This window comes from Micropterus dolomieu, linkage group LG21, assembly GCF_021292245.1.
Source record: "Micropterus dolomieu isolate WLL.071019.BEF.003 ecotype Adirondacks linkage group LG21, ASM2129224v1, whole genome shotgun sequence".
NCBI lineage: Eukaryota > Metazoa > Chordata > Actinopteri > Centrarchiformes > Centrarchidae > Micropterus > Micropterus dolomieu.
The window spans coordinates 8,257,509-8,284,522 of NC_060170.1; the positions used below are offsets into that span (position 1 = coordinate 8,257,509).

General features: G+C 40.0%; 2 protein-coding genes and 1 long non-coding RNA gene across 8 annotated transcripts in view; 2 read left to right on the forward strand and 1 right to left on the reverse strand.

Moving 5' to 3' along the window:
* The window catches only part of bmp2k (BMP2 inducible kinase), a 48,614-nt gene extending 45,173 nt beyond the window's left edge, over window positions 1–3,441 (forward strand). For both annotated transcript variants that reach the window (XM_046035446.1, XM_046035447.1), the window contains exon 16: window positions 276–3,441. In XM_046035446.1, coding sequence (XP_045891402.1) covers window positions 276–1,711 — 1,436 coding nt within the window. In that variant the 3' untranslated portion in view covers window positions 1,712–3,441. The remainder of the gene's footprint in view (window positions 1–275) is intronic.
* A 55-nt stretch (window positions 3,442–3,496) lies between these two features.
* Window positions 3,497–14,614, reverse strand: paqr3a (progestin and adipoQ receptor family member IIIa). 5 transcript variants are annotated; one of them, XR_006822551.1, is made up of 9 exons: window positions 14,456–14,614; window positions 13,319–13,550; window positions 13,003–13,165; window positions 11,789–11,944; window positions 8,305–8,502; window positions 7,859–7,949; window positions 7,175–7,346; window positions 5,672–5,866; window positions 3,497–4,780 (listed from the first exon to the last, which is right to left on the reverse strand). XR_006822551.1 is itself a non-coding variant. In XM_046035448.1 (8 exons), exons 1-7 carry the CDS (start codon window positions 14,514–14,516, stop codon window positions 7,204–7,206), a joined length of 1,044 nt encoding a protein of 347 aa, XP_045891404.1. In that variant the 5' UTR covers window positions 14,517–14,614; the 3' UTR covers window positions 3,497–5,866; window positions 7,175–7,203. The 5 variants fall into 5 exon arrangements, 4 of the variants coding, with proteins under 4 accessions (XP_045891404.1, XP_045891406.1, XP_045891405.1 ...); XM_046035448.1 differs by having other exon boundaries at window positions 3,497–5,866; XM_046035450.1 differs by lacking the exon at window positions 14,456–14,614 and adding an exon at window positions 13,978–14,190 and having other exon boundaries at window positions 3,497–5,866.
* On the forward strand, window positions 13,998–26,299 carry LOC123960608. Its single transcript, XR_006822552.1, has 3 exons — window positions 13,998–14,306; window positions 14,573–14,692; window positions 25,889–26,299. It is a non-coding gene; the product is annotated as an uncharacterized LOC123960608 (long non-coding RNA).
* The last annotated feature ends 715 nt before the right edge of the window (window positions 26,300–27,014 follow it).

The window sequence follows — 27,014 nt, forward strand, 5'->3', positions numbered from 1 at the left end:
ATTGGACAAACTGTTGGGATTTGTATTTGTGGACTTCCAGACGTAAACCAAGTAATCCTGATTTCAGCAATGCCACATATTACAGAGGTCAAAGGGGCCAAGAGGCATTCTTAGGAAACGATAACGTACTGCTGGCATCAATACTCTCCTTCTGTCACTCATTCTGTTATTTAAAACATCAAACTTAAACATCTTAAAGGATCTGAGGTTTAAACTTGAAATGCACATTCAAGACAGTATTAAAAACATTTTTAACTCTTGTCTTGTTTGAACAGGTACCAATGTGATAAAGACTGAGCAGAACAATAAGGATGTCGCCGTTCCTGCCCCTGTGTCAACCATTGCAGAGGATCTGCAGCAGCAGCTGGTGGCGGCCAAGGAGCACAAACCAGGCAAGAAGAGCACTTGTAGACCAGGTGAAGAGTCCGACAGTGACTTCGAGTCCGACCCTCCTTCGTCAAAAAGCAGCGAGGACGAAGAGCTGGAGGAGGAAGAAGGCCTGAATAGTGAGCACGGAGAAGACACTGAGCCAGAGAATTTAGGACAGAGGCCTTTGCTGATGGAATCAGAAGAAGAGGGAGAGGAGGATGAAGACCAGCATAGCTCTGACTCCGATTACGATCCCAGCAGGGTCAAGAGCCGCTCAAAGAAAGCTCTGACTGCTAAAGCCGCTTCAGCAGCCACCAGAGGTCCTCGGAAGGATTCCGGCATGACTCTGATCACCCCGCCTGAGTCGCCCAGTGGAGCGAGAGCTGCTCCAGCTGAGGATCCTGTGGATGTTTTTGGTGCTGTTCCCTTCCTCGGAGGAGCCTCGCCTGTCGGGCCTTCAGAAAGCTCAGACATCTTTGCCAAAGCGCCTTTCAGGCAAGTCAGCCATGAGCAGCAAGCTGCGGACGAGTTTGATGTTTTTACCAAAGCGCCATTCAACCGGAACCTCTCTAAGTCGGGCAAGAGTGGTAGTGATGTTCCCATGGGCCAAACGCCACCCGTTTCCCCTGAGGGCATTGACATTTTCGGCTTCTCTCCCTTCCAGCCTGGCCCCACCGAACCGCCTCCCACCACCTCTAGAAGTGCAGAAGATATCTTCCGGCCATCTTACGAGGAATCAGCCAGCCCTCAGCAGCAGAGGCTGAAGCAGCGCAGCCTCCAGAAGCTGTCGTCACGCCAGAGAAAAACGAAGCAGGAGGCCACAGCAGGCGGCAGCAATGGCAAACGCCACCACGGTACACCAACTGGGGGCCGCAAGACCAACAAGCCAACATACCGCACACCTGAGCGAGTCCGCAGACACAAGAAGGTTGGTCGCAGAGACTCGCAGAGCAGCAACGAGTTCCTTAGCACCTCTGACTCTAAAGAGAACATCAGTGTTGATATAACCATGGCTGAAGGTAAAGACAAAGGAGCTTCTCTGCCGGTAGACGAGGCCCTTTTAGACCCGTTTGGAGCCAAACCTTTCCATCCTCAGGACTGCAGCCGGCACGGCCAGTACCAAGGAATCACCGACAGCAAGAGCGACATGGGCACAGCCAATGGCAAGTCCTGGATGGGTTCTCTTCCTGGTGATCTTGGAGAAAGCAGAAACATGGATGATTTCGGGGCGGTGCCCTTCACAGAAATGGTCATCCACAGTGGACCACAGCAGCCTCCGCCACCCTCGCAGCCGCTGGAGCTCGACCCGTTCGGATGTGCACCTTTTCCCTCGAAGCAGTGACTTATCTCGCATCTTCCCGCTGTGTCAGTTGCTGTTAAATAACCCCTGAGCTTTTTTTATTTGGGGGGGTGTCTTGGGAACATATTCAACCAATCAAGAAATGACAAGACAACAATGTCCTAACATTTGAATACATCTTTCAGTTTCAGTAACTAAAACCCAAAATCCTGTGGAGTGAGTAATGTTTCCACATATCTTTCAGCTGTACCTGTTTGCTCAGAAGCCTTTTATGCTGCATCTTAACGCTTGGAAAGACGTTTGAAACGGAAAACCCACTCGAAAATCGTACTGTGATAAGCTTTACGTATGACCGCTTGACTCACTGCAAAAAGCTCTTTATGGCCTGCCTTGTGATCTACAAATGTTGTTTTTAGCACCACAAAGCCTTACCCGAGCTGGGCTCTGCCTTGCTGCACAGTACCTCGGAAACTACGACACAGTCGGCCCGTGTTGGCCTTTAATGTCAGCGGAATTGTTTGGCAGTTGACCTTAACCACTTTGTTTTAACCTTATTAGGCCTTTTTCTATGCATAATTTCACAGTAGTCTAACGCAGGCAAATATGGCGATGATATGTGTAGCGTTAAACTTTGAAAACTACAAGGGATTGAATTTTGTTTTTCCTTAAAAAGTTAGATCTACTAATTGGGTCAGGTTTAAATTTAGGTTCTTAAATGTTTTCTTTTTCATTCTGGCAGTAAACTATGTACTGTTAACTTTATTTTTCATTAAGTTACAACTCAACAACACATTCTGTTAGAAATAAGGAAGAAATGAAAGCCACATTAGCCCACTAGTCTAGGATTGTGTTTTAAGAACTACAAAAAGTCACAAGCTGTGCTGTTTTCTCAGCAATGTAAGTGCTCCTAACATTTGATGTCGTGGCATTTTCAGAATAATTTATGCTTTAGAATAAATGAGAAATGCACCTTTTTACAGGATACGGCTGGTAGTATTCTATACGTTTTGTTATGTCAACAAATCCCAGGAAAAGACCAAAATCAACAAGGTGTGACTTCCTCACCCTGTCAGTGGCTCTCAGCACCAGTCCGTTGGATACTCGAAGAGGTAAATCTTTAATGGGATCATTTTATGTCATGTGAAATATGCTTATTCACTTTATTGTTGAGATATTTTAGAAAATTGATACCGCTCAAGACTGGTAACAGACAATTTTGTGCCCAGAGCAGTGACGTCTTCGAGTCCCTCTGGTTTCCTGACAAGACTCAAGGAATAACTGTCTGGCCAATAGTAGAGTGCACAACCCCCCATAAAATCACAACAATAAAGGAGATATAACATGCTAATCAGGTGCTGGTAGTAATAACAGATCAGGATATTGGATACACACACAATACTTAATAGAATCAGTTTGTTTCATGTTATTTGTTGACAGTATCAACAGTATAGAATATCACCAGTTGTTCTTCAACACAGGTCCACTGACAGAAATCTGTGATATACAATCAGGCCATTTACCTTCATGAATGCACTTTTCAGTGCTGAATACTTCCATGAACTAGATCTGTGTGCTCCACATCGACGGCCTTAAGCGCTGCATTAGCACAACCATTGGCACATTTATTCGAATTAAACCTGCAGGTTGCCGTGTTTTCACCAGTGGAGCCACTTGATATAACTACTTGCCATCTTTTTTTTCACAAGGGGACATCTTGTATTGTATTTATCATGCTATACTGCTGTTTGATGCAATAAAGTCCTCTCACTGCAGCTTGAGGTGGATGCTGTAAAGTGGAATTTAAAACAAAGCAGTTTCACACTTTCAAACAGTACAGGGTTAATTTTATTTAGAGTCAAGTTCAGCAGCTTGATTGCTCAGGTATGAAAAGTCAAAACTACAATACAAAATACAAAGTTTCGGCTTCTGCAAAATGAGTCTTAGACACAGTTGATATCTCAACTTATCAAAGACAAAATGTTTTAAAGATTACAGACTGTACAGAGCAGGTTCATAATAATTTAAATACAGAACAAACAAAGAAGTCTGAAATCATAACACCAGAGAACATTTTTCTAAAACTTAAACCTCACACAGAAAACTAATGACTTTCATTCCAAAATGAGACAGCTACCATTTAACTGGACATCTATCGTAATTCAGTGCCAATAACAAAACGGCTAATGTTTAAGTTTTAAGCATCAAGACTTGCATACACAACTGTAACATTTGAGAAAATTCCAACATTTATGTTTGAGCAATTCAGTTATGATGACTTCTTTCCAACATGGATGTGTTGCATTTTAGAATGAAACAGTTAAATTACAAAACAATAATTGACCTTTAACATTGCACATAACCCCAAATGAGCTTGAGAAAAAGTGTCTGAAAACACTTATCCGAGTTAGAGTCTCTCGTTTAGGCAGAAAAAGCTATTTTCAAAAATAAAGTGTAAAGTCTAAGGAGACAGACAGCGAAGTAGTAAAGTCCTCTGAATCTACAGTAGATAACAGGGCTGCACAGTTGCAATATGAACTGCAATGCATGCTGATACTTTTGCCAAATCAGTGCTGTAATTTCTACATAAAACACTGTCCCAGTTTCAAACAAATTTTAACTTGACAGTAACGCACTTAAAAAATGCCCACAGGTAGAATAAATCCATTGATTTGAGCACCCTGATGAGATGGGAAATGGAGAAGTGGAGACTGAAATTCTTACTGAAAAAGATGGTGATGCTACATCTTGAGACAATGTAGACATGATGTAGTAAATCTAAAAAATAAATGCTCCACTAGCAGCCCCTAGAGGCCGAGCTACTCTTCAACATCCAAAAACGGACCCACTTGCCGTTTTAATAAGCCTCAACTTTCAGGGCTGGAAAATAAAAAAATTAGACACGAGGGACATAACTTACAATTAAACAATAATTATCTGGTATATCAGGGATTCCACACAGTTTTTAATAGGGCTGCAATGAATCTGCCAATTATATTCTCAATTAATGGATAAGTTGTTCAGTCTATAGCAAAGGGTAAAAATGTCGATCTGTGTTCCCCAAAGCTCAAGATGACGTCTCGTTTTGTCCACATCACACATAGATTCAATTTACTGTCAGAGAAGTAAAGAAACCAAAAATCACACTTAAGAAGCTGGAATCAGAAATGTTTGACTTTTTCTTTTTTTAAATGACTCAAAACATACCTGTATTTAGACTAAGCACATTTCGCCATCCTGGGACTAACAATCTGTTTGTCTCACTCAGCGGAAACGCCAATACTTCACACACTTAACAACAACACGTTGAGCTTTGAGTCTTTGGTCTTTCTATCTAAACATTAATTGTGTGGAAAGATACTGTTAGTTCTTGCTTGTTTTCAGTAAGACATACCTCAGTTTCCCCACAAACAACTTATTTAATAGCTCTAGAAAAAAATTATTAGAAATGGGTTGAGTGTAGATCAGCAGACACTGTAAATGATTTGTTTACTTACATCCACACATTCTTTTAGCGTAACACCTAAAACATTTCATTTTCCCTTTTAAAGGCCTATTTTTAAAAAAGGATTCTTTACAACTAAAAGCATTATCATAAAATTGAGCTAAATTCTAAACGGATGATGTGGGGCTTTTCAGATTGAGGACCACTGGCTTATAAACCTTTAAAAGTAAGTGAATAAGTTGAAAACTGGGGACATTCTAGGAGCAAAACTGTCCATACGTTAATTTAATATAACAAGAGCTACATGATGTTTCATTAACAGGCACTTGCAGAAACATGCAATCTCTTATTAAAAAAAAAACCAAAAGGCTACTTGACTAAACTTGCCAGCCTTGATGATTTGAGTTCTTATTTTTTGCGGCTGCATCTGAGATGGAAGCCGCTTTTAAAGTTATGTCAATTTAAACGCAGTGCAGATGCCTCAAATTCTGGCTGCAGTTTGTGTTTTGTTGGCGATGATGTGGTAAAGAAAACGTGGTTCAGCCACTGTGACAGCTTACTTAGACATGCGTCACCTCCCATCCTGGAGGTCACAGGTCTGATTCCCGCTTACAGAGACTCGCAGGTCGACTGGACTGAAGACACTTGCAGGTAGGAATGTGTCCATCTGTGGTGACACTAAGATGGACTGAAGGGTTGTCTTGCTGCCTTCTTCCACCTGTGTATCCTAGAATACGCTGCGGCTATCCACCAACCTAAAGAGAGAAAAGACTGGTTTAAACAGTGACAGAACAAACTAATAAAATAATAATTTGGGCTGAGTAACAAACCTCAGTACTGTGTCTGTACCAGATACTGAAGAATAGAACATTTACAAATAGACATTTGATGCCAGCTTTAACAACCTACTTTAAGGTTATTTTATTTACATTTCTAGTACAGCTGCTTATGTTTACACAACATTTAGGAACTTGGACTTATTTTGACAAATGAACAAATGAAAAGAGTTTTATAGAAATTAATATATATATTTCCAAAGTAACTGGTACAGAAACTGCGGTTATAGCAGAACTTTATAACCGAGCCTTAAAATCTGGACAAGAAGAGAATAAGGTATCATCACTGCCAAATTCAAAGTAAATATAAGATTTTAAGTTTTGCTAATTTTATCTCCCTGCATCTGGTTAAACTGGTCTTCAAATGTTTAAATGACGCTGCTCCACCACCGCTTTGCCAAACAATAACAAGACAGCAAAGTACCAGATCCATGACCCGATCAGCGTCAAAAGGCAATTGTAGTATCCCTTTTCGAAGAACATCATTTGCCCAGGCTTTTTTGGTAAAAGGGGCAAAATTATGGAATTCTCTGCCAGATCACTTGAAATGTATCCCGACATTAGCCTCCTTCAAAAAAACCCCCCCACTAAATCGTGGTTAATTCAGGAACAATACTGCTCTCATATTTAGTCTTTACATGTTGCCCAATCTGTATATTTTCTATCCTTTTTGTATTTTCTTCCATTGTACTTCATCTATTTTTTGTTAAACTTTATTTTTTTATCAAAAAGCCCTACTAGGGACAAGTGTCGTGAATTAGCTTTAGCTAAAAACACTATGATACACACATCAGATGACTGTCAAAGTTTATCTATGTTTTTGTATCTGTCCCTATTTATATAAACTTAAGAAGAAAAAAAAAAAAACACTACTATCAAAAAGCTTGCAACCCTAATGATGACAGCTGGATGGTTCTTAAAATCCATCTGCCGCTGTGGCCAGGTGTCATCTGAATGTGAAATTTGCAAGAACCTGAAATCACTGATAAGTCAGGCCAATAACTAAACTTTCAAGGTTCTGTTGAAATCTACACGGCCTTTAACAGCTGCAGGCTTTATGTTCTAATTCAATGAGGACCACTGAATGAGAATCCGTGCACTAATGCCAAAGCTATTGTGTGTAACTATAATATTAACACAAGATGTGTTCAGAATAGGTGAGAAACCGTATAAACTAGGAAGACATAAAATACTTTCTTAGAGCTTTAAAGTAATTGTGCTGCTTACAGTTAAACAGAGTTTGTGGTCGCAGCGTCCTAGGTGTGTTGAGGGGCGTCGGGGCAGGGCTGGCTGTGTCTGTACGCCATGATGAAGCATGACGACTGGTGCCACCAGTAAAACATCAGCACCAGCAGCAGGTGCCACACCTGGTGACTGGAGCCCAGGTAGTTCAGCTGACCTGCAGCAACGTCACAGAAGTGGAAAAGAGCAGGAAATGAAACTAGAGTCTGACAAAAACACACCGAAATATCTGTGTTTTGGAATGTAATACTATCTATACCGTTGTAAAGACAGGTTCTTTAACAAAATCCTTACTATTACAAACAAATCAGACAATTTTATAACTGATCTGAAGTTGTAGTTGATCATCGGTCTACAACATCCTTCAGAAGGCTGAAGTGCAACCTAAATATGTCAAGATCTGGCAAACACTAGAGAAGACGAGCGTGCGTACACACGTTTCAGCTCTAGAAATACTTTAAATGAGTCAAGAAGGAGATGCTAATGCTTAAAATTACCATTCTAAATGAAACAAAATCTTCAACACTGAACATCGCAATGGTTAGTATTTTACAATATTGATAACTTCTGATCAACTATGCATGTGTAAATCATTCCGGACTGTCATTCGATTACGGGTGAAGAACAGCGTGACTGAGAATAGTTGCTCTGAATAACTGAAAGGCTCACCTGGGAAGTAGCGTTCAGGAACTTTTGAAACGTAGAAAATGAGAGCTAACGCGGCGAGGAAGTACATCCCCAGGACTCGAGGGACAAAAGCCTGAAGGAAAGAAACATTTATTTAACCGGTGTGTGGACAAAACTGAACAGCAGCTACAAAACATCATGTGCAACAAGTTAACAAAATATCAGCTGATGACTGTGTGCAACAAAACTTTGTCAAAGACATCAACAACCGTAAACATTACAGCACCCGGTTGTCTGAGTTGAAATATTGGCAAGAGTTGCTCCTCTTTTAGGGACTGGCCACATTAGGGAAGAAAACTTAAGAATAGCAGTTACACAACTGCAGAAATATTAAGGCAGCCAAAATAATTTACCACTCCAACAAAGGCATGGTAGCTGAAACTGGTTTGGTGAGTAAAGCCTGGTGTACTGGAGAAGAGCGTGCTCACCTGGACGAGCTCTGAGGAGAAGCCTCCGGTGATGCAGATCCAGTGGACGGTGGGGATGAGGCCGTATCCGGCCACCGAGCAGAAGATGAGCGAGCGCAGCTGCTTCCACTGCTTGCTGAGGTAATGAGGGTGGATCTGAGCGAAGAAGACGGCCAGGATCATGGCCAGCACCGTCACCAGGTATACCTGCCGCCAGTACTGCAGGGACAGGAAGGTCAAAGGTCAAATCACTGTCTACACAGTTACACATTCCCTTCCTGTTCACAGGGAACACGCGGATGCTTCTCACATTTCCTATAAAGGGAGTACATTTTACATGAGGCAGGTACAGGCAAAACTACAACGTTACGCACGCACGCACACACACACAGAGTCGTGTTTCCACCACTTTCGGGGATATTACATTGACATGCATTTGTTCCCCGGAGACTTACCCTAATCTTAAACACTACTTGCCTAAAAATTACCCTAATCCTAAACCAAGTCTTCACCCTAAAATGAAATGATTTACCTCACCACATCCTTTAAGGAAGCCCAATCCCCACAATGTGACTGTGTAAACAGATTTATGCCCCCCCAGCATTAGTAATACCACACCCACTGAATCGAACTAAAACCTTTCAGACGTACGCAAAAATGAATTCAAGACCATTTTAAAAAAGCAGAAATGAAATAAAGGGCCACCACGATGATTTTTAAGCTCAGTGAAATTGTAAACCTAATAAAATGTATGTATGTTTTGCGCACTGGACTGCTGTATTAACCTGTGAATGAACATGCAGCACAGAGAAACCCACTATTACACAATCAGAACACTTCCATTGGGGATTTATTCCTGTGATTCATGATGTTTATTTGGCTTATTAAGGTTGTCATGACCACGTGTTTTAAAATAGATTTCATTATTATTATTTTTACTTACTCTCTTTTGCACTGCATCTTGATTTCAACTTCTTCTTTGTTAGGACTGAAACAATTTGTCAACTAATCAGTTGACCGGCTTGTCAAATGTGAGGTTTTGTCGCTTTTATTGGATTCATCTCATTGTAAACTTAATATCTTTGGGTTTTAGACTGTTAGACAAAAAAAAAAACTATTTTTGAGCTTTACCCAAGTTTTCACCTTGCGCTTTGGGGACTTGTGATGAGCATTTTTCACAATTTTCTGATCTTTAATTCATTAAAAAAATAAGACTGGTCAAGAATAAAAATAACTGTTTGCTGAAGCCATAAACTTTCTGTGATGCAAATTACTTGAGGATTTCTTAGTTTACTTAACGCCTACGCTTGTCTGATCTCTACCAAATCACGTATGGGTTTGTTTTACGTACATAGGCAGCTAACGAAAAAACGTCCTCAATCAGTGAAGATCTATGCATGTGCTAAAAAAAGGTCTCCACTCCAACTGTTTTTAATCGTACCAAACCTACACTGAGTCCTCACAGTTACTTAAACTTCTATAAGTAACTGTGCACAGTCTGGACAGCCTCGTCTCAGTCCCTTCTGTCCATTTGTGTGGATGTAGGCCTCCGTCCAGTCACACGTCCTCATGTAACGAGTCCTGCTGAATTTCACAGTGAATAAATTTGCACCAGGAATAAGGCCCCGCTCGGCTCCAGCCAATTTTTTTAGGCTCTTTTCTTAACAGACATTATGTTCTCTCCTCCAAATCTGCATTTCTAAAACACTCGAAGAGACAGAGTTTGAATGGCTAAATATAAAAATCAGTTTTTCTTTAGGGACTTGGCTTACCACAGGAGTGGAGCCACCCAGAAGCGGAGCCCTAGTCTTGGCAAGGACGGGGAGAGGGGGCCCCTTAGCTGAGACAGCTCCCAGACTTGCGAACGTCATATGGTGGGGAACAGGAGTGACGGACCGCTCCGTGAACGCAGCCATCTGGTTTGGGCTGGAGCAGATTTCAGCTGCGTTCTGGGGGCAAAATAACCCGGTGCTTCCAATATGCGGGGGAAAGCGAACAGTACGCAGCACAGCCAAATACTTCATGAGTAAAAAAAAAAATTAAATTAAAAGAAGTATAACCAGGAATAAAAAAAATAAATCTAACATGGTGGTGGGCGGCTGGAATAAGGAACAGGCTTGTGTCATCAGAGGCTGTTTTCCAAACGGCGAGTGCAGCAAAGGTGTCATGTTGCTTATTCACCAGGAACAATGAGTCAATCAGCAGAGCCAGACTGTGGGCTCCACTTCAGCTTTATTCAATTACTGCCTCTCAGGCTGGGGATGCTGAGCGAGAAAGTCTCCAGGGAGTATGGTGGTTAGATGTTAGAGCGTTGACGCGTGCAGTAAAGCTCACATAAAAGATATTTACATTATCCATAATGTGCATTAAGCTGCAATGACTGGAATAGTAAAATAAGCCTCAATAAACTCTGCTCGCCAACGATACGAGCAGCAAATAGAGCTGAGCATCAAATCTTGATTATTTTGTGGTACCAATGGAAGTCCTAGAACATCAATATCAACTTCCTGCATAGCTTGCTAATGACACCCATGTAAAACAGCAACAGAAAAATCAACACGCATGGATGGATACATGGGCAGGCCACTACTGACTGGTTAAGACAAAACAAAGCAAACCCCCTCCCCAACAAGAAACACGAGAACAAGAACACAATGGCAGACTGAATTGCTATTGTTAAGTATTTGTACCAAACGGAAAAAAAAAAGTCTGAGCCACAGCAGTCTGACAGTTTTTCTGAGATCATAGAAGGGTTAGGAGAAGAAATATGAACTCAGTAGTGAGTACATATGTGCAGACGGTATATGAAACAGTGTAGTTTGGTGACTCATCAAGGACAATAAGCCATTTACACATAAACTGCGGCGGAGCGTAACGGAGTCACAGAGGATTGGAGGGCAGCTTTTCACATTTAGCAGTTTTTAAGGATTTAAACTGACTGACGCACTGGATGCAGTTCCAGAGGAACACTGTGTACTCTGCTGCATGAAGAGATAAGGGTTCAGATGACAAAGGAAGTGACTAATCTGTCTAATGCTTTTTCTGTTGAATCCCTAACCGACTAAATGTAATAATTTGTGCAAATGTTTCGGCAGACAGACACACAGTGACACATCAACTCTTGTAAAGTCAAGCTCAGGAGAGAGATGATTTAGTTCAGTCACGAAATAGCACTGGTCTTCAAGCAAACGCTGATGATATTTAACCAGAAATCTGTTACTGCTGTCTGCAGGTACGAGACTCCTTATCGGCTTATCTTCTATCTGATTTGATTCCTTCAAGTGCAATTTATTTTTTCATGCTTCATTTGTGTACAGTAGATGCTCAATTTCCCTGTGTGGGATCAATTACGTCTATCAGATCTTATCTGATCTGCTGAGGGGTAAAGTATCTGATGAATTTTCTGATTTACCACCTACGCTGTCAATATAAAGAACACTTAAAATTAACTGGCATGCAGGGAGACAAATCAGAGAAGTGAACTCCAGGCTGAAGGTAAACTTACATTATTGCAGTAGAAGGTGTAGAAGACTCCAGGGACGTAGCAGCCGAGGATGCCGATAGAAACCCCTGCATAGTCCAGCGCCATCCAGCGGCGGCTGGTCTTCTCCGAGCGGTGGCAACAGAATATGTGATAACCCACTGAGCACAGCATACACAGCTGAGGGGGATATAGTCCAGAGGTGACGACAAGAGGGGTGTCAGGTTTTACAACAGCAAAGAATGTGATAAGCACAACAAGATAACAAGTAGAAAAATATTTCTGATTTAACGAGAGGTTTCCTAAACATTTTCATCTCAAAAGCCTGCCTTTTTTTATAGACTCATGTTATTTTTTAAATTGGGCTTGAATACTCTGGTTATCAAGCCTCATCCAGCCAACTGCTGGACTGATTTTTTATTTTATTTGTTGAGAATAACTGCCAATATTTTGGATAAGGTCTGATGTCCTTCTGTAGCCACTCAGATTAAGGTAACACCGTGCAATTGCCACATATTCAGTTTCCAAGATATTTGATTAATTTGCTATCACCACATTGCTCAACGCAAGGAGAAAGCTTGGTGTTATTGAGATTGGAACGCACAGCATAATGTAAAATAAGTCCTGTCTTGGTAAACTTAAACGTAAAGATGACAGAAACAGACCTGAAATATCTTATTCAATTAACAACAAATTGTTAGAATTTGGTCTAAAAAAAGTAATCATTCATGAGTTCATGTTTTGTTATTAGATAGACGTATTTACACTTAAACCTGAAATCTGACACAAACTAAATACAACAACCTGTTATGTGTAACTTTCCAGAGGTATTCAATATCAGGTTTTAATGATATGAAAGATGAAAGTTGTGCTGAAAGAAGAATCCGCTGCAACACTGGGAAAAAGCTCAACTATCCACATGATGTGACACCACTGGTTCAGGCACTCCCATTTTCCTGCTTCTACATTAGAGAGACGTTATTGGCAGCATTAAGTGCACAGATCTGACCCAACAAGCTGATCAACATTTGAGAATAGCTGACTTAGGAGAGGCACTATTACTGTGCTGGCAAATTAACACTCTAAGAGCTAAAAAAAACATTATGGATGACAGCTGCAATCTTAACCACAGCACAGCCTTACTGTAATATCAGTCAACTAATGGGTTCGTAACCCATCAACGAGTCATCTGATCAGACCGTCATGGTTTTAGTAAACTGGAAAACTTAGTTCTGTACCTGGAAGCAGAAAACTCCAATGGAGTAGATGACGTAGTCCTCTCTGGAGGCACCGACGGCAGGCAGTACTGAGGCCATGTTGTACACCCCAACACAGAAGAAGAGCAGGAAGCCCAACAGATGGCTCCAGATATTCACCGTCTCATTGGACAGAATGAAGAGGCTGCACAGAGGATTTACAAACATACACATCTTTCACTACATACTGAGATCAGTAATCTCAACTGCACAGCCCTAAGTACTTCAGTTCAAACATTTTCATGCTGTATGAACATGCAAAATGCCAAGATCTCCAGTTCTCTCCAGTGCGTCTCACCTCTTAATGCACAGTCTGGAGGGCAGGTAGGCTCTGTATCCATCTGTGATGTAGGGGTTCTCCCTCAGAAACAGTGGGATCTGTTCGTAGGTGTACAGTCTGATACCTCGGGGCACCAGCACAGGCCAATACTGATAACCTCCTAGCTCAATGTAGTGTGAAGTCTGGGGGTTCTTCTGGAGTTTCTGAGGCATGGCTGGGCTGGAGCAGTCTGCCTTGGCCTGACCTGAAGCTGAGAACCAAAAGGATGCTTAATCTTAAATAACAAGTCTTTTTAAACAGTATAGCATGGTTGACCAAATAAATGCTGTTACATTTTGGCTGTGGCTTGTTTGCCTGATCTACCAGTCATAGTGTCAGGTGGAAGAGAAATACAAGTGACCAACCTACTGAAACTGTATCTTTAGTGACATCCTAAATTCACCAAGTGAAGAACACAGCAAAAACTAACCATATTAGAACCGTCAAAGAAATTAGTGGAGCTAATATCTGCTATCTAACCTTACCTGGCTGTTTTAAAGGCTCAGCCATTGACTTGTCTTGTATATAATCACATGTTACCTACATTAACTGTCTCCAGTTTATACGCTCTGCTCTGAATGTATGAAGAAACACTAACACCAAACTCCATTTGGTAGTATGTCAAATTTCGGGCTTACGTGCTAGCAAGCGTTCATCAGCATGGCTCAATACTTTCTTTAAGAGGACTTTAATCCAATAAGCATCTGATACTGCAAGCAACACTGTGTCGAGACGATTCTACCCCTAGTCTGTAGATGCTAATATACAATTGGATAACGTTTCATTAACAGTTAACGTTTATGTAACGGTAACATAACGTTAAACGTAGGGGAGCATTGTATCATCACCGATTTTAAAAACTGAGATTTTGTTGACAAAACGGGCTTGCTTTGTAAATTATTATAAGCCGACTATGCACAAGTAACCAAATGAGCTAGAAACTATTCATTAAGTTAAGTCGTAGCAGGTAAACAATACTTCCGTTAACCAAGTCAAACTTAAAATGACATAATTTTCAAAGCGGTGTGGCAACTAGTGGCTAATTCCAGAGTCTGCCCGAGCAGGCTAGCTAGCATGCCGCTTTGATTAGAGCCAAGTCATTAACAAGAAACTCACCTTTCAGTTTGGTATATGTGCAGTTTGTGCCATTTTGGGGCTTATAATACGAACTTCGCATTTGTAAACATATGTTTACATTAATAAAAAAAAAAAACTAATGCAATGTTGATCAAGTTTCAGCTACAACATCTCCAAATCACCAGAGACGTCATCAATAATGGACCCCTCCACTGTGCCCAAGGCCTGCCTGAATTAAAAGAACAGACCCAAACATATTTGGTCAGGCAACGCAAGGTAAGAAGCCTGACTTTTTAAAAATAATTTATACTCTTTATATCAGTGGTCCCGGCCTTTAGTTGTAACGAGATCTGTGCCTTTGTCTACCGGCATTATGCTTATATACCCTGAATATATGTATGCAACTTCAGGAAGTCCCTAAATGCATATTAACCCCATTTAAAGAACTTATTAAATGACTGTCCCAGCTTTCCCTAAGCATGCAGTCCCACATTCTCAATTTGATAAAGAGGGACAACTAAAACATGTTTGAATTTTCAACACTTTGATGCATATTTTGTTGCTTCACTAGATCACAAACATATATAGCATTTTGGAACATTGTCTTATTTAGGCTATTACATTTTTATATCTTTAAAAAAAATCTTGTCAGAATTATATGTCATTGACCTGGTCATGCAATCCCCAGGGCAGCTTCCTGATTGATAGGTGCTCTGCTCATTTGTGTGACTTCAAAGCCATGAAGTCCTGTCATTTCAGTCACATGGCATCCATCCTAAACCTTTAGTTAACGTCCTTTTGACTAGATTTTATTAGAACAGGAGTTAAACACACTTTAGCTTAGGTTTCCCACATTACCCAATGTCCCAGGTCACCTCAATTCACCCTACATACCAAAAAAACATAGCAAATTAAAAGAAACAATATTTGAGTATCAGTCCTACATTGCCACACCACACGCATTCACATTTCGTTTTTTAGGGCAAAAAAAACAATATTCACATAATTCTTAAACGCTCAAGAGTTTGACATTTTCTTTGAAATCATGTCTTTTAAAAAAGCTATTATCACCTTTGTTGAAATATTCTAACAGTTGCCTGCATCTACATGTAAGACAAGCAACAGTGTTACACAACAGTTACACAATAATAATTTAATTGTTTCTGTTCATTTTCCTTTCCTTAAAATTATAGTTACTCATAATGATTACTGTCTGTAGTCTGAATAGCTGAACGTTGACTGGCTAAATCAGGACATAGGAAGCCCACTAAAATGTATCTCTGTTTTATATTGAAATATTTATTTGCATGCTGTTAGTGCTGTTTCAATTAACTGTTTTCTCCACTAATACTTTATGCCATGTTCCTTTAACTTGTTGTTTGTTGTGAGCTTTGTGGTTATTGAACAAGCACACTGAAATATTTTAACAGCATTTGGGATTCATTACTTTTTCCATATTATCTTACTTTTTGTCTTACTCAAGTGTTTATTGGTAATTTTTATTAGAAAGTACACTACAGAGCTGCCAGATAATGAGGGGGAGACACTGCAAAGATGTCCAGCCAGCCTTGAACTGGGGACATTGGGATTACAGAGTCAGCATTTTAACCCCTCATTCCCTGGAAGCAACCAGTTTGCTTGATTAAATGTATGCTTAATGGGATTTATGTGTACTCGTCACAAGAAGCACTATTTTGCCTTTAACAGCTATATAATGTCCTGCAGACTTCTTCCAAGTCCTCATCATTTATAAAATATAAAACCTAAAAGCAAGCAGGAACATTCAGGTGTGGCCCATGTTAAATGCAGGCCGTTCAGTTCAGCTCCTTGTTTCCTGGCTGTCATCCAGCTGTACTGTGCGACTGTGCTACATTCTCCTGTCGCTAACTGTCATCAGGCATCCTCATCAGAGCGAGCGTTCTCCACAGACCGCTCAGGTGTGAGAGATGTTGGAGGATTCCCTCAGGAGGGAAGTCACACTCAGTCCTCCCTCTGCTGTTTACACCCCACTTTAATTGCCTCATTCTCAACTGGAAGTGTGTTATTCATTATCACTTCTAATACACCTCTCAGCACATCCACTCTGGCAAAGTGTCAGCTGCCAAGTTAAGATAGTAACTTGTGTGTGCAAGGGCAAACAATGAGAATCTCCTGCTGCTGCAGTCACTGCTCAAAGATATTAATTGATTTTGTAGGCTTAACGGTGGCAGTTATTTGCTACAAATGATGCCAATTCACATAGAGGAAAATGTACAATATGTCTTTTCCTTCTACTTTCTTTCCCCTGAAACTTTAAAAATTATATTTTTTAGGCTCTTTAGCCTTTATTTGAATAGAAGAGCGAGAAGTAGGAAATGAGGGATAGAGGGGAAGACATGCTGCAAAGGGCCCAGGGCTGGAATTGAACCCAGGACTATAAGGTACAAGGTCTAAGCCTTGTACATGGGGCAGGCAATCATTGACTGAGACATCTGCGCTCCTTTTCCTGTGAATTTGTAAATAGTTATAAAACAGCTACCCATTTTTTTTCTTCTTGGTATATACTGACTTCAGTTGTTTTTGCCCCTTGTGATAAAGAAACACGCAAAAATAACATTTTGTAAAATGATGTTTTAAAGCCTGGAATTTGCTTCTTGCTGCCATCTTTCTCAGGAGACCAGAAGCAATGCAATCCAAATATTGTCAATGGAACAAGGTAGCCGCAACCACCAAGATTATCTTACTGTAGATAGGCTGAGACCCCTGTCAATCAAGCAGATACTCCTTAAAACAATCTTGATATCCTCTAACTGGGACAGCTATTCTCAAAATCCCTGCCAGGACACAAAAAAGCTACAATATAGAATAAGTCCTGTTTATTACAACTTCTTTTTATAGTTTTGTCCACCATTTTTATCAGTTATGATAACATTGCACTCACCAAAATAAATGCTAATATCTGGGGCAAGTTTCATGGGGCAAGAAACATGAGCAGACGATCAGACAGTTTTGTAAACAAACAGTTGAGCCAGATTTAAAAAAACAAAAACAAAACAAATGAGCACGCCCATAATGTTGCTGATAATCCCTCATTGCGCAGGAAAACTATGTGCACACAACTACAGTAACTACGGTCAGTCAGTGTTGTACCATAATCGATCTATAAACTGTGATGGATGTTTACAACAGATAGTTTGTGAAAAAAAAAATTTTCTTTAAGTTTAGATAATTTGAGTGTCTGCTCCCTGATCTCATCAATTTATTTAGTGAGTACAATATTGTTATTTAGTGATAGGGATGATGGCCACAACTACGGAACTAAAACTCAAACATTACAGCAACAACTTCATGAAAATCATTTCTTGACTCTATTTAAAGGAATTTGGGGATTTTGGGAAATATGCCTATTCACTTTCTCTCTAGGAGTATAATATGACACTCGATAAATGATAAAGGAACTTTTGTGAGCTGGTCAGCTCTATTAATGCAGAAGGTTTCAGGAAACTCAGGATGTCTTACACAGCAATATTTATGGCAAATGGCAGAATGGCAAAAGCGGTGGACAGAGTGAGGACACAATGTAGTGCCAGAACCAAATCTGAAATCAAACCTTCTTGGTAGGTTTTGGGCCAGCATCGTGATTTAACCACCACCATGGCGTGCTACATAAAAACGTAGGCTTTATAAGAAATTAAAGCCAATCTTGACCTTCGGTTGCGTAGGAGATGGGCAGACAGAGAGGAGAGTTGAACTTATTGCTTTGGAGAGTCACAGGCTGTGACCTTTGACCCTGATGTGACCTGGGGAAACCCTGTGTGATTTTACTCTTAGAGTTGGATACCATCCACACGGATACCACTCTCATTTATTTGTGCTAAGTACGGAGCTCCAGTGGCCATTAAAGGTTTTTCAGCTTAGAGCGCTTTCACATTGGCTTCAACATTCAGTGGTGTTGATCACCCTTTGGAAAGAACAGATTATCTTCAGTGCAGCTTTGACTACAATACACGTCATGTAAAGTCATGTACAATCAGTACCCCCTATAGCTATATTTGTTTTTACAAAGGTCAGAAATGGTTGATATGAGAGTTTTGGGGGTTTCCTATTAGGATAGCGCAGTGGATTACAGCCGTCACTGCAGCTGTTCATCCAAAAAGGATTTAAGATCAGATCCTGGTACATTCATGATAGAGGACACACCTCTCACATGCACTGAAACCTCTGGACTCTGATGGAGGATTTTCATAAGGACGTCTCCCCTTCTCCCGCCCCACCACCTTCTTCCTGATTCCTTAATGATTCACTGTGACAATCTGTTGGAGGGCCCCTTTTTTCTGCATCTTTGTCTTTGATTTCTGGCCTCCATTTTTCTGTCAGACTTAATGTAGAGAAATGTGCCACGATGTAATTGTGCGCTTAGGCGGCGTGTAATGGAACATGAAATTAAAGTGCTCCGACTTATCCTCTGAATGTTTCGTGTAAGAGCTGGACGTGATTTTGGTATGGACCATTTTATCAGTGTCTAAATATCTCATTTGTGATGATTATCGCCGAGATACTGTAAGTGTTCCATCTTATGGCCGCCCTGGGATATTTTCTTTCATAAAGCACTAACTGTGGATGTGTCCTGCAATGAAATGTGCAATAAAATGGCACTGCATTACATCTTAATTGAGAGCGCCTACACTGTCTTTGCAAATGAAAGTCTCCCCTTTCCAAACAAGGCACTGTTAGACTGGTTTAAATAGAGACAGACAGGCCCCCGGGCAACCAATGTCCTTTGGGATTTTCAGGGTCATCAATGAAACACAAGACTACACTGGTGTGCTCCTCTGTGACTGTTGCACTGCATTTAATGGCACATTACGTGATGGTAAATAAATTAGATGCTATACTTCTTCTCACTGATGTTAAACGGGCGCTAAATTGACTATATGTTACTGCAGAGAAGAGAAATTAACAATGCATTACATGTTGTCTACTGCATCCATGTATTTGTTTCATCAGGCGCCTCACTACCGAGCTTCTTTCGTGCACCTCAGCTTCCACCAATTCCTCTCCCACTTGCCCCGGCCTGGGAAACAACTTTGATAAAACCTTTATTTTCCTCTCAAACCCTGAACACAAAGCTCACAGGCATCACAGGCTTTGACGAAGGGCCCGCCAAATGTTAGCCTGCCTGCCGTGCCAAGACTAGACAGGCCCTTTGCAAAGCTCACACGGCCTCGCGGCGGCTTGTGCTCGTCAGCGGCCGGCTGGTCTCATTGGCTTTATTTATAGTCGGCGCCACAAGACATCTGCTGGAGACGAGACTCTGTCCTCTTTGTCCACACAGCACTGCACAGAGGGAGCTTGTCAACATTTTTTCGAAGGCAAAGTGTTTGTGTGGACCCGGTCAGAGGAGGGGAGAGACGGCTGCAGCCTCCTCTGATAGGACGGGTGTCCCCTCCGATTGCTTTCTCCGCAGCTCTGATTAACGAGACCGGAAGACAGAGGGAGGCTTCACAGTTTGTCGTGTCTTGTGTGTTAGCCGATGTTTACTTGATCTGAGAGCTGTTGTTTGTTTCTTCAGTCTGGTCGTTACTCGCCACTATTTTGGGACACTGACACTTGGATGCAGCTCGGCAGTCGTCTGATGCGGCCTCGCCTTTTCCTCCCCCCCCCCCCCCCTGTGTCACACAGAGTTTCTCTTCCTCTCCCATTCACTTCTCTTCACATCGAGGACGTCTGGATGTCTCTGGCTGACCGTGCTTCAGGCCTTGACACAAAGTGCCGGGGACAGCTCTTTGCTCTTCCCACCGAGCGGGGGGTGAAGTCAGACTGTCACAGAGGGAGAGAGTGTGAAAATACTCTGTTTACATGTTCCTGAAAAGAACCAACCCGAGAAAGAGGCTCCTCATGAGGAAACAAAACCAATAAATCATGCTAAATCTGGTTTGTCTCTGCTACAGATTGTGGACACTAAATGTAATATTTGTATTCATACTGACCCATTAAGCAAGGATTTGCCATTCAGAAAGTCTAGACTAGGTTGAAACTGAAAAGATTATACAGGACAGCATTTCAGTGTCTATATTTCAACATGTGGTTAGAGCCTGTCTTACACTGAAACACAGTAATAATTTAATGCTGTAGAAAGACCGAGATGTCTAAAAAAAAACAATTGCGTTTAGTCCAGATGGGTTTCATGGGAAGGAATCTTACACGTTTCTTCTGTTCATAACTATTATGGATCCAAGTTAGGTTCCCTGAGGAACCCTTTCATGACATTTTCAAGGGATCTTCATAGAAGTCATACTCCCCCCTTCAAAAAAAACCCAAAGAAAGTCATGCCCCCATATTTTCCCCCTGTTCATCCATGTGGCTCTATGACCTCCAGGAGGGCTCATCCCCCTGTTTGAGAACCACTGTCATAAAGCAATGATGGCTCATCCATAAAACACAGATGTCAAGCAATATTTTTTGTGTGTGTTTCCAGGGGTGACTACACTGATCCATCAGAAAAAGGACAGAATTTGTGACAGATTTCCCTGTCAGGTTGTTTTGAAACATCACTGTGGTGACAGTTCATAAGGGAAAACTGATTCATAGTGAAAAGAAGAGACAAACTACAAATTATCTTTTCAATTAATAAAAACAGACCTAGGAAACCTTTACAGTCACTCTAATCTAGCATCGCGTTGTATTGTTTTTTTCTAAAAAGTGTGAACAACAAAGAAAACAAAACAATGAAATTAATAATCAACATTACTACAACTTAAACAATGTAAGAATGTGGCATCTCAAAGACATCTCACAAGCTCAGTTTTCACCATAATGTTTAAGTTTGGAAAAACTCGATGAGCTGGTGAACTGGAGCAGATCAGATTCATCAGCCCACACAGTGAACTATGGGGATTGGTGTTGAGCTTTTTATGTACAGTTTATTGTGTAGAGGCTTCAAAACCTTGTTAACAACAATTTAGGTGACTTATTTGGCTTATAATGTGACTCACCATCTCCCTAAAACTTCCAACCCTGATTCTGTAACTGTGATTCCTGTTTCTGAATTTGTAGGTACTCATAAACAAATGTTCATGGAAGGTTTAGGATACAGTGTTTTTCCACTCAGCTAGTTATGTCAATGTCGGACTGACTAGCATACTTTTTGTAAAATGATACCCGTCTGAAGAAAAGGCCCATAGAGGCTCATCAAATAAACTTGAATGTAACACAGACAGACAGCATATGTACTTTAAACATGGTTACTGAGTCCCTTAGGTTGTTGCTTAAAAAGTGTCAACTCTCCAGCATAGATTCAGTTTACATCTCAATATTGACAGTCTGAAAATGACTCATAATCGTGTTGATGTCAAATTAGGAATTCTATCTATTTTGTTTAAAAATATTATTGATTGTATTGTTTAAGATAATCTGGACAACAACAACAAAAAAATACATCATTTTTTATTCTTATGGTTTCCAAATATCTTTATTTGTCTCTTAATTGTGCTGGGACTACGGATGCAAATTAGCTGCTAAATTGAGACATTTGCATTAATGTTTCCCAAAATGTACATGTTGATTAATGTGTATTGTCCACAGAAATACTCAAATAATTAACACATCAAATATAAAGCAAATTGTTAGGCAAGAAATGTCATACAACAACTTTATTTTTTCTGCTCGGAGGCCATATGTAAAGCAGTGCATCACAAACGGAAAAAAAACTAGAACTAAAGAACTAAAAATGAAATGTTGCATCAACAAATGTTCCAGCACTAATGTCTGAATCTATCCTCGTAGCATCTGGGCCACTGAGCTCTTTCTGGGAATGAAATGGCATTGTTGCTTAGTCTCCTTGTACTTTTTTTTGGGGGGGGGGAGTTTCATCTGTATAACAATATTGAAAGGCATTAGTCTTAATCTCTTTGCTTCCTTTTACTTTTTTTTCCTTCTTAGTCTTAGAAGATACATCTGGTTCTATCTCTTGTAATTCCTGCTGGGATTTCAAAGAAAAGCGAAAACAATTTTTACAACAGTGAAGGGATTAAGGAGGAGGGCAGGGTGGGTGTTATAGGACATTTAGCTGCTGCTAGGAATGAGATAAATGCCTTCAAACAGCAACAACTGCTGTGACATGTTGCACTTTTTGCAGCTGGAAGAAACTTCCTAGTAATCCTTAATGGATCAGAAGTTGTAAGTCCATCCTCATCACTAAGAGAAAATGTTTAAGCTTATGAGAGTATGTATGCAGGGTACTTTCTATGTTATTTTCAGAACAATACCAAATTAAGCCCTTTATTATAAAACTGTCTGTAGCTTAGCCCTGCATATGTGCTGTTGCAGTTATCCTCTTTCTGCAGCGTTACATGGGACGCAGATTGGTTTCTTGAAGATTTAGATTTTAAAAATGATGTAATTGTGTATTTTTCATAACCCTTTATATAAATCTTTTTTGTGATTGTTACTTGTACTCATCTACCACTCCGCCTTTTTGTAACAACTCACCTAACACAACTTGTTTCGTGTGCAGGCCACATAATCCAGCAGCTCAAATATACAGTATGTGACCAAAGTGCTGTGAGTGACTGCTGTAAGCACATTTAGGACTAATATAATTTCTATGGTAAATGATGCCATTTGTAATTGTCTCTGTTGTTAGCTCTTTTTGGCCTTTTTAGTATTGTTTTGTCTGTTTTTTAGTATTAAAAAAAGTTATACTGATTTGTCTGATTTAGGATTGTTTCGTCTCTGATATCTGCTTACCTGCTTAAATGAAGGATTCATTCAAATCAATATACAGCGTTATTCCTCTATAGATTGTCCAATGTCAACTATACTTAAACATTTACAAAATAAAACCATCAGTATGGAAAATACTGTACTGTAAAAAAGTATTTCAGGCGAATTCACCATAGTGATTTTATTTTATAAAAAGTGTCAGTTGTGCCAGTATAGGAGCTACACTTTGGTCATGGCTTAAGTATTGTTTTTTTGTTTATTTAGTTTTTCAATAACCTGAGGAGGCATTACATTCTGAGTTCTTTTAGACTTAAAATGTTTACAGGTAACAATTTCTTTACTGACAGGTGTTAAAACATTGAAAATTGTCTTTAAAATGTAAAAATAAACCAAATCAAACCAAATCAAATGAATTGATAAACTGTCTATACCAGAATAATATTCCTAGTTATGTGGAGATGGCTTTGAAATAACATTTAGACAATCATAACTGAGCATGAAATTAATAAATAAAATGGTTAAAAAGAATAAATTTTCGTTTTTGATGATAAGTCAATTTCTGGGGGGGGGGGGGTGTATTGGCAGAATTTTGACTCAGGATTTCTATAACTAGGTTATTTTTTAAATCCTACTTTTTGTAGTGATAAACAAAGTGATGCACAAATGTATAATTTTATTTAAAATTCATACCAGTTTAAGGGCATTAGATTTAATCTGAGAGACATAGTGTAGGCTAAGCATGTTAGCAAGTAGCATTTACCGTTTAACATTGGAGCCCAAAAATCGGGATTTGGCACTTAATGCTGAGCTCAGCTCCATCACTACATACCTCAGTATTAAATCACCACAGCACTGAATGGTAGTTTGTGTTTTCATTCTGTAGCTATTTAGTCAAACTATACAAGAAGATTTATGAGAAAATACTGCAGTCATTTGTAATGTCTCTATTTATCACTCAGCTGCTGAAGAGAGAATTCATTTGGATATTACTTATAAGTATGAGAACCTAACTTTCTGAGTGTGGGCAACAAACTGCCTCTTTAGTGAAATGTATCAAACTCGTGGAAATTAATTGCTTTGTAAATCTGACTTGGAAATAAAATTAAACTGATGGATCTCTTCAAAGTAAAGAGAGAAACTTGTTCAATTTAACAGACTCTTATTCAGTGCCACTCCATGTGATCAATTAAAAACACAGAATAACGGTTTGATTCTTGGGGTTTTGTTGCTCAGATATGGTTTGACTGACAGATATCAGGCTGCAGTTCTGTTTGTATCCTGTGGAGGTCACTCTGTACCTACTGTGGACATCCATACAGCAGCAGAGCAGCATAAGGCCACCCACTGAACATGAGCTGCTTCAGATAAAACATTAAACTGATGAATCTAATCTTTCTGTCAGTGATGAGGAGACACTAACTGTACAGTATGTGGCCACGTAGGCTATAACCATAAATATTAACATCATTAGAATTATTATTTCAATGTAATTCTGCTTATTTGATTCATCTCCCCAGATGTAGCTACAATGCACAAAAGTATTAAATATATTAAAAGCAAAACAAAATTTGTCATGAGCAAGCGCATTTGAAATAGTCAATTTTCCCTGTTTTACGTTTGTTTGTACTTTTTCAGTTGTGGAAGGGCTGAATAAAATATGAGACTGAAAAACATGCAAGAATCATAACCTCATCTTCATCAGTCAGCACTAAGCAGCACAAGTCAAACTTGTATTTTACAGTGTGAATAATTACAAATGTTTCATTTCCTTTAATTTATGACATTTTAATTATCATTTTAGATGTCTTTTTGTATTTTATTAAAATATAATTTGCCTTTTGTTAACAGTAGAGTGCTGAGAGAAGATGAGAAAAGAGGAATGTAACAAAGGTGGCCAGACTCAAAGTGGAGATTTTATATGGTCAGCATCCTTAACCCCTAAGCCATATGGACTCTCCCTTTTTCATGTTTTTCAAAGCAAATAAAATAACACCAAAATCACCCATGTCAATCTCAGCAAAAACAGATGTCTGTATTTGCAGCTAAGTGACTTACGCACAGTAAATCACAGACTAAACCCAGTTGTTGTTACTTGCTGTTTCACTGTGCGGCTACAACAAAAGACACACAGCTGCAGCGCAATAAATCAGAGAGGAGACTCTACTTCCCTCTAAAGGCAGCAGGTGGTGCTATGGTATCTCTGTTTGGGCCCTCCATAAAGACATCAACTCCCTGCATGAGCTTAAGTGAGACCCCCCAAACTGGTCCTGCATCAGGCCAATAATAAATAAAACACCATTTGGGAGCTGTTTCAACTGGTATGATTTATTAAAAGTTAGTGCATTAGATCAGGGCAATAACTGAAATTATGATTAAGGAAATGACAGGATTGGGACCTGCAGGTGCTGAAAAATGGATGCGTCGATGGACAGACGCACGGGCACACAGATCTTGTTTGATTAATAATTCACAGTTGGATTAAACCAGATTGAGATACAAGCCGAGCCTTTTTGTAAGTGGGTTTTTAAAAAAAAATAATTTTCTCATGGGATTCGCTCCAAACCTGCAACCAGGAAGCTCTCGAGCTGGTGGCATGTTGCTCCGAGGATCATCATTGTCATCATATGCGATCCAGTATTAAGATGGATGCTGCCTGATCCCATCAAGATAATGGGTTTCATGTCTCCTGGCATTAGCGGGGGATGTGGTTGGTGGGACAGAAAAGATCTCTGCAGATGATTTCTTTTGTTTCCTCCCTCCTCTCTGCAGGCATCTCGACCCTTTGAGTCTACAGCACATGCTGGCACGCACGGAAAATGCTAAATGAATACCTCAGACGTTCATCATGCGTCCTCAGGTTGGAGGCAGAGAGGATACTTTGGTTTTCCAGCCAGCAAGGCAGCCAGGACAAAAGAGAGATACTTTGTTCATACCAGAAGGGGTTGTTCTGTCTCTATAATGGAGAGGAAAAGAGACAGCCACGCAGACAGAGAGAAAAGGAGATATAGAGAGTGAGTGTGGTTAGCTCTCAGCCTTTCTCCCCAGGAGTGGTCACACTGGATCTATTTCAGGCACTGTGTTCATACTAAATACATCCATAATTGTTTCCAAATCTGTGGTCATATCTGACTTTTATTTCCTGCTTCATTCCAGGATTTAAACTATCACTGAACAATATAAACTGACAGTGATGTCAAAATGTCCAGATGAGCAATAATAAAGGACACTGAATTTACTTTTGTACATAGAAAACAAACTTAATCCTGTTGCAGTATTGGGCGGTAGGTTTTGACTAAGCTGAACATGACAATGGAAAATGACTCTACTACGTAAGTTAAAGTTGAAAAACTTTACTTAGTAAAAGGACAAATTAGCAGAAAAGTCTCCTGGGAATAACAAAAGTAAGTAAGTACTCATCATGCTGATTGACCCCTTTCATATTGTCATAAATGATTGATCCATTACCTGTAAGCAGACTTTGTATGCAATGTAGTAGCTAGTCTACAGTAGATGATTCAAAAAAGGCTCACAGCTCCTGCACTAATAGTACTATGTATATTTAGTTTATTAAGTATTTAGCAATGCCTCATGAATTCACTACAACTCAATCTGCAAAGTAAATAGTGATTACAAATATATTTAGCAGAGTAAAAAGATACTTTCTTCTGAAATTAAAGTTGAACAGAATGAATACCTTCACAAAGTACTAGAGTAAATTCTTTAAAGTAAAGCCCAAAGTAGAGAGCAAAAAAAACCCCACGAAGAATGCATTTTGCTTGAAGGGGAACTCCAGTGATTTGGCATTGCACTTCCATAAAGTTGAGGGAGTCACAAGAGACGAAAAGGTAAAAATCAGCAGATGCCAAAATTTTCTAACTTTTCTTTAGTATGGGTC

Bases quoted from the DNA above. Each gene is read 5' to 3' on its own strand.
- paqr3a (XM_046035448.1), bottom strand. From the start codon at position 14,516: ATGCGAAGTTCGTATTATAAGCCCCAAAATGGCACAAACTGCACATAT. The intron at 13,551-14,455 runs GTGAGTTTCTTG...TTTGGTTCTCAG, and splicing joins CACATATACCAAACTGAAAG to CTTCAGGTCAGGCCAAGGCA. The intron at 13,166-13,318 runs GTGAGACGCACT...TCCTCTGTGCAG, and splicing joins TCCAGACTGTGCATTAAGAG to CCTCTTCATTCTGTCCAATG.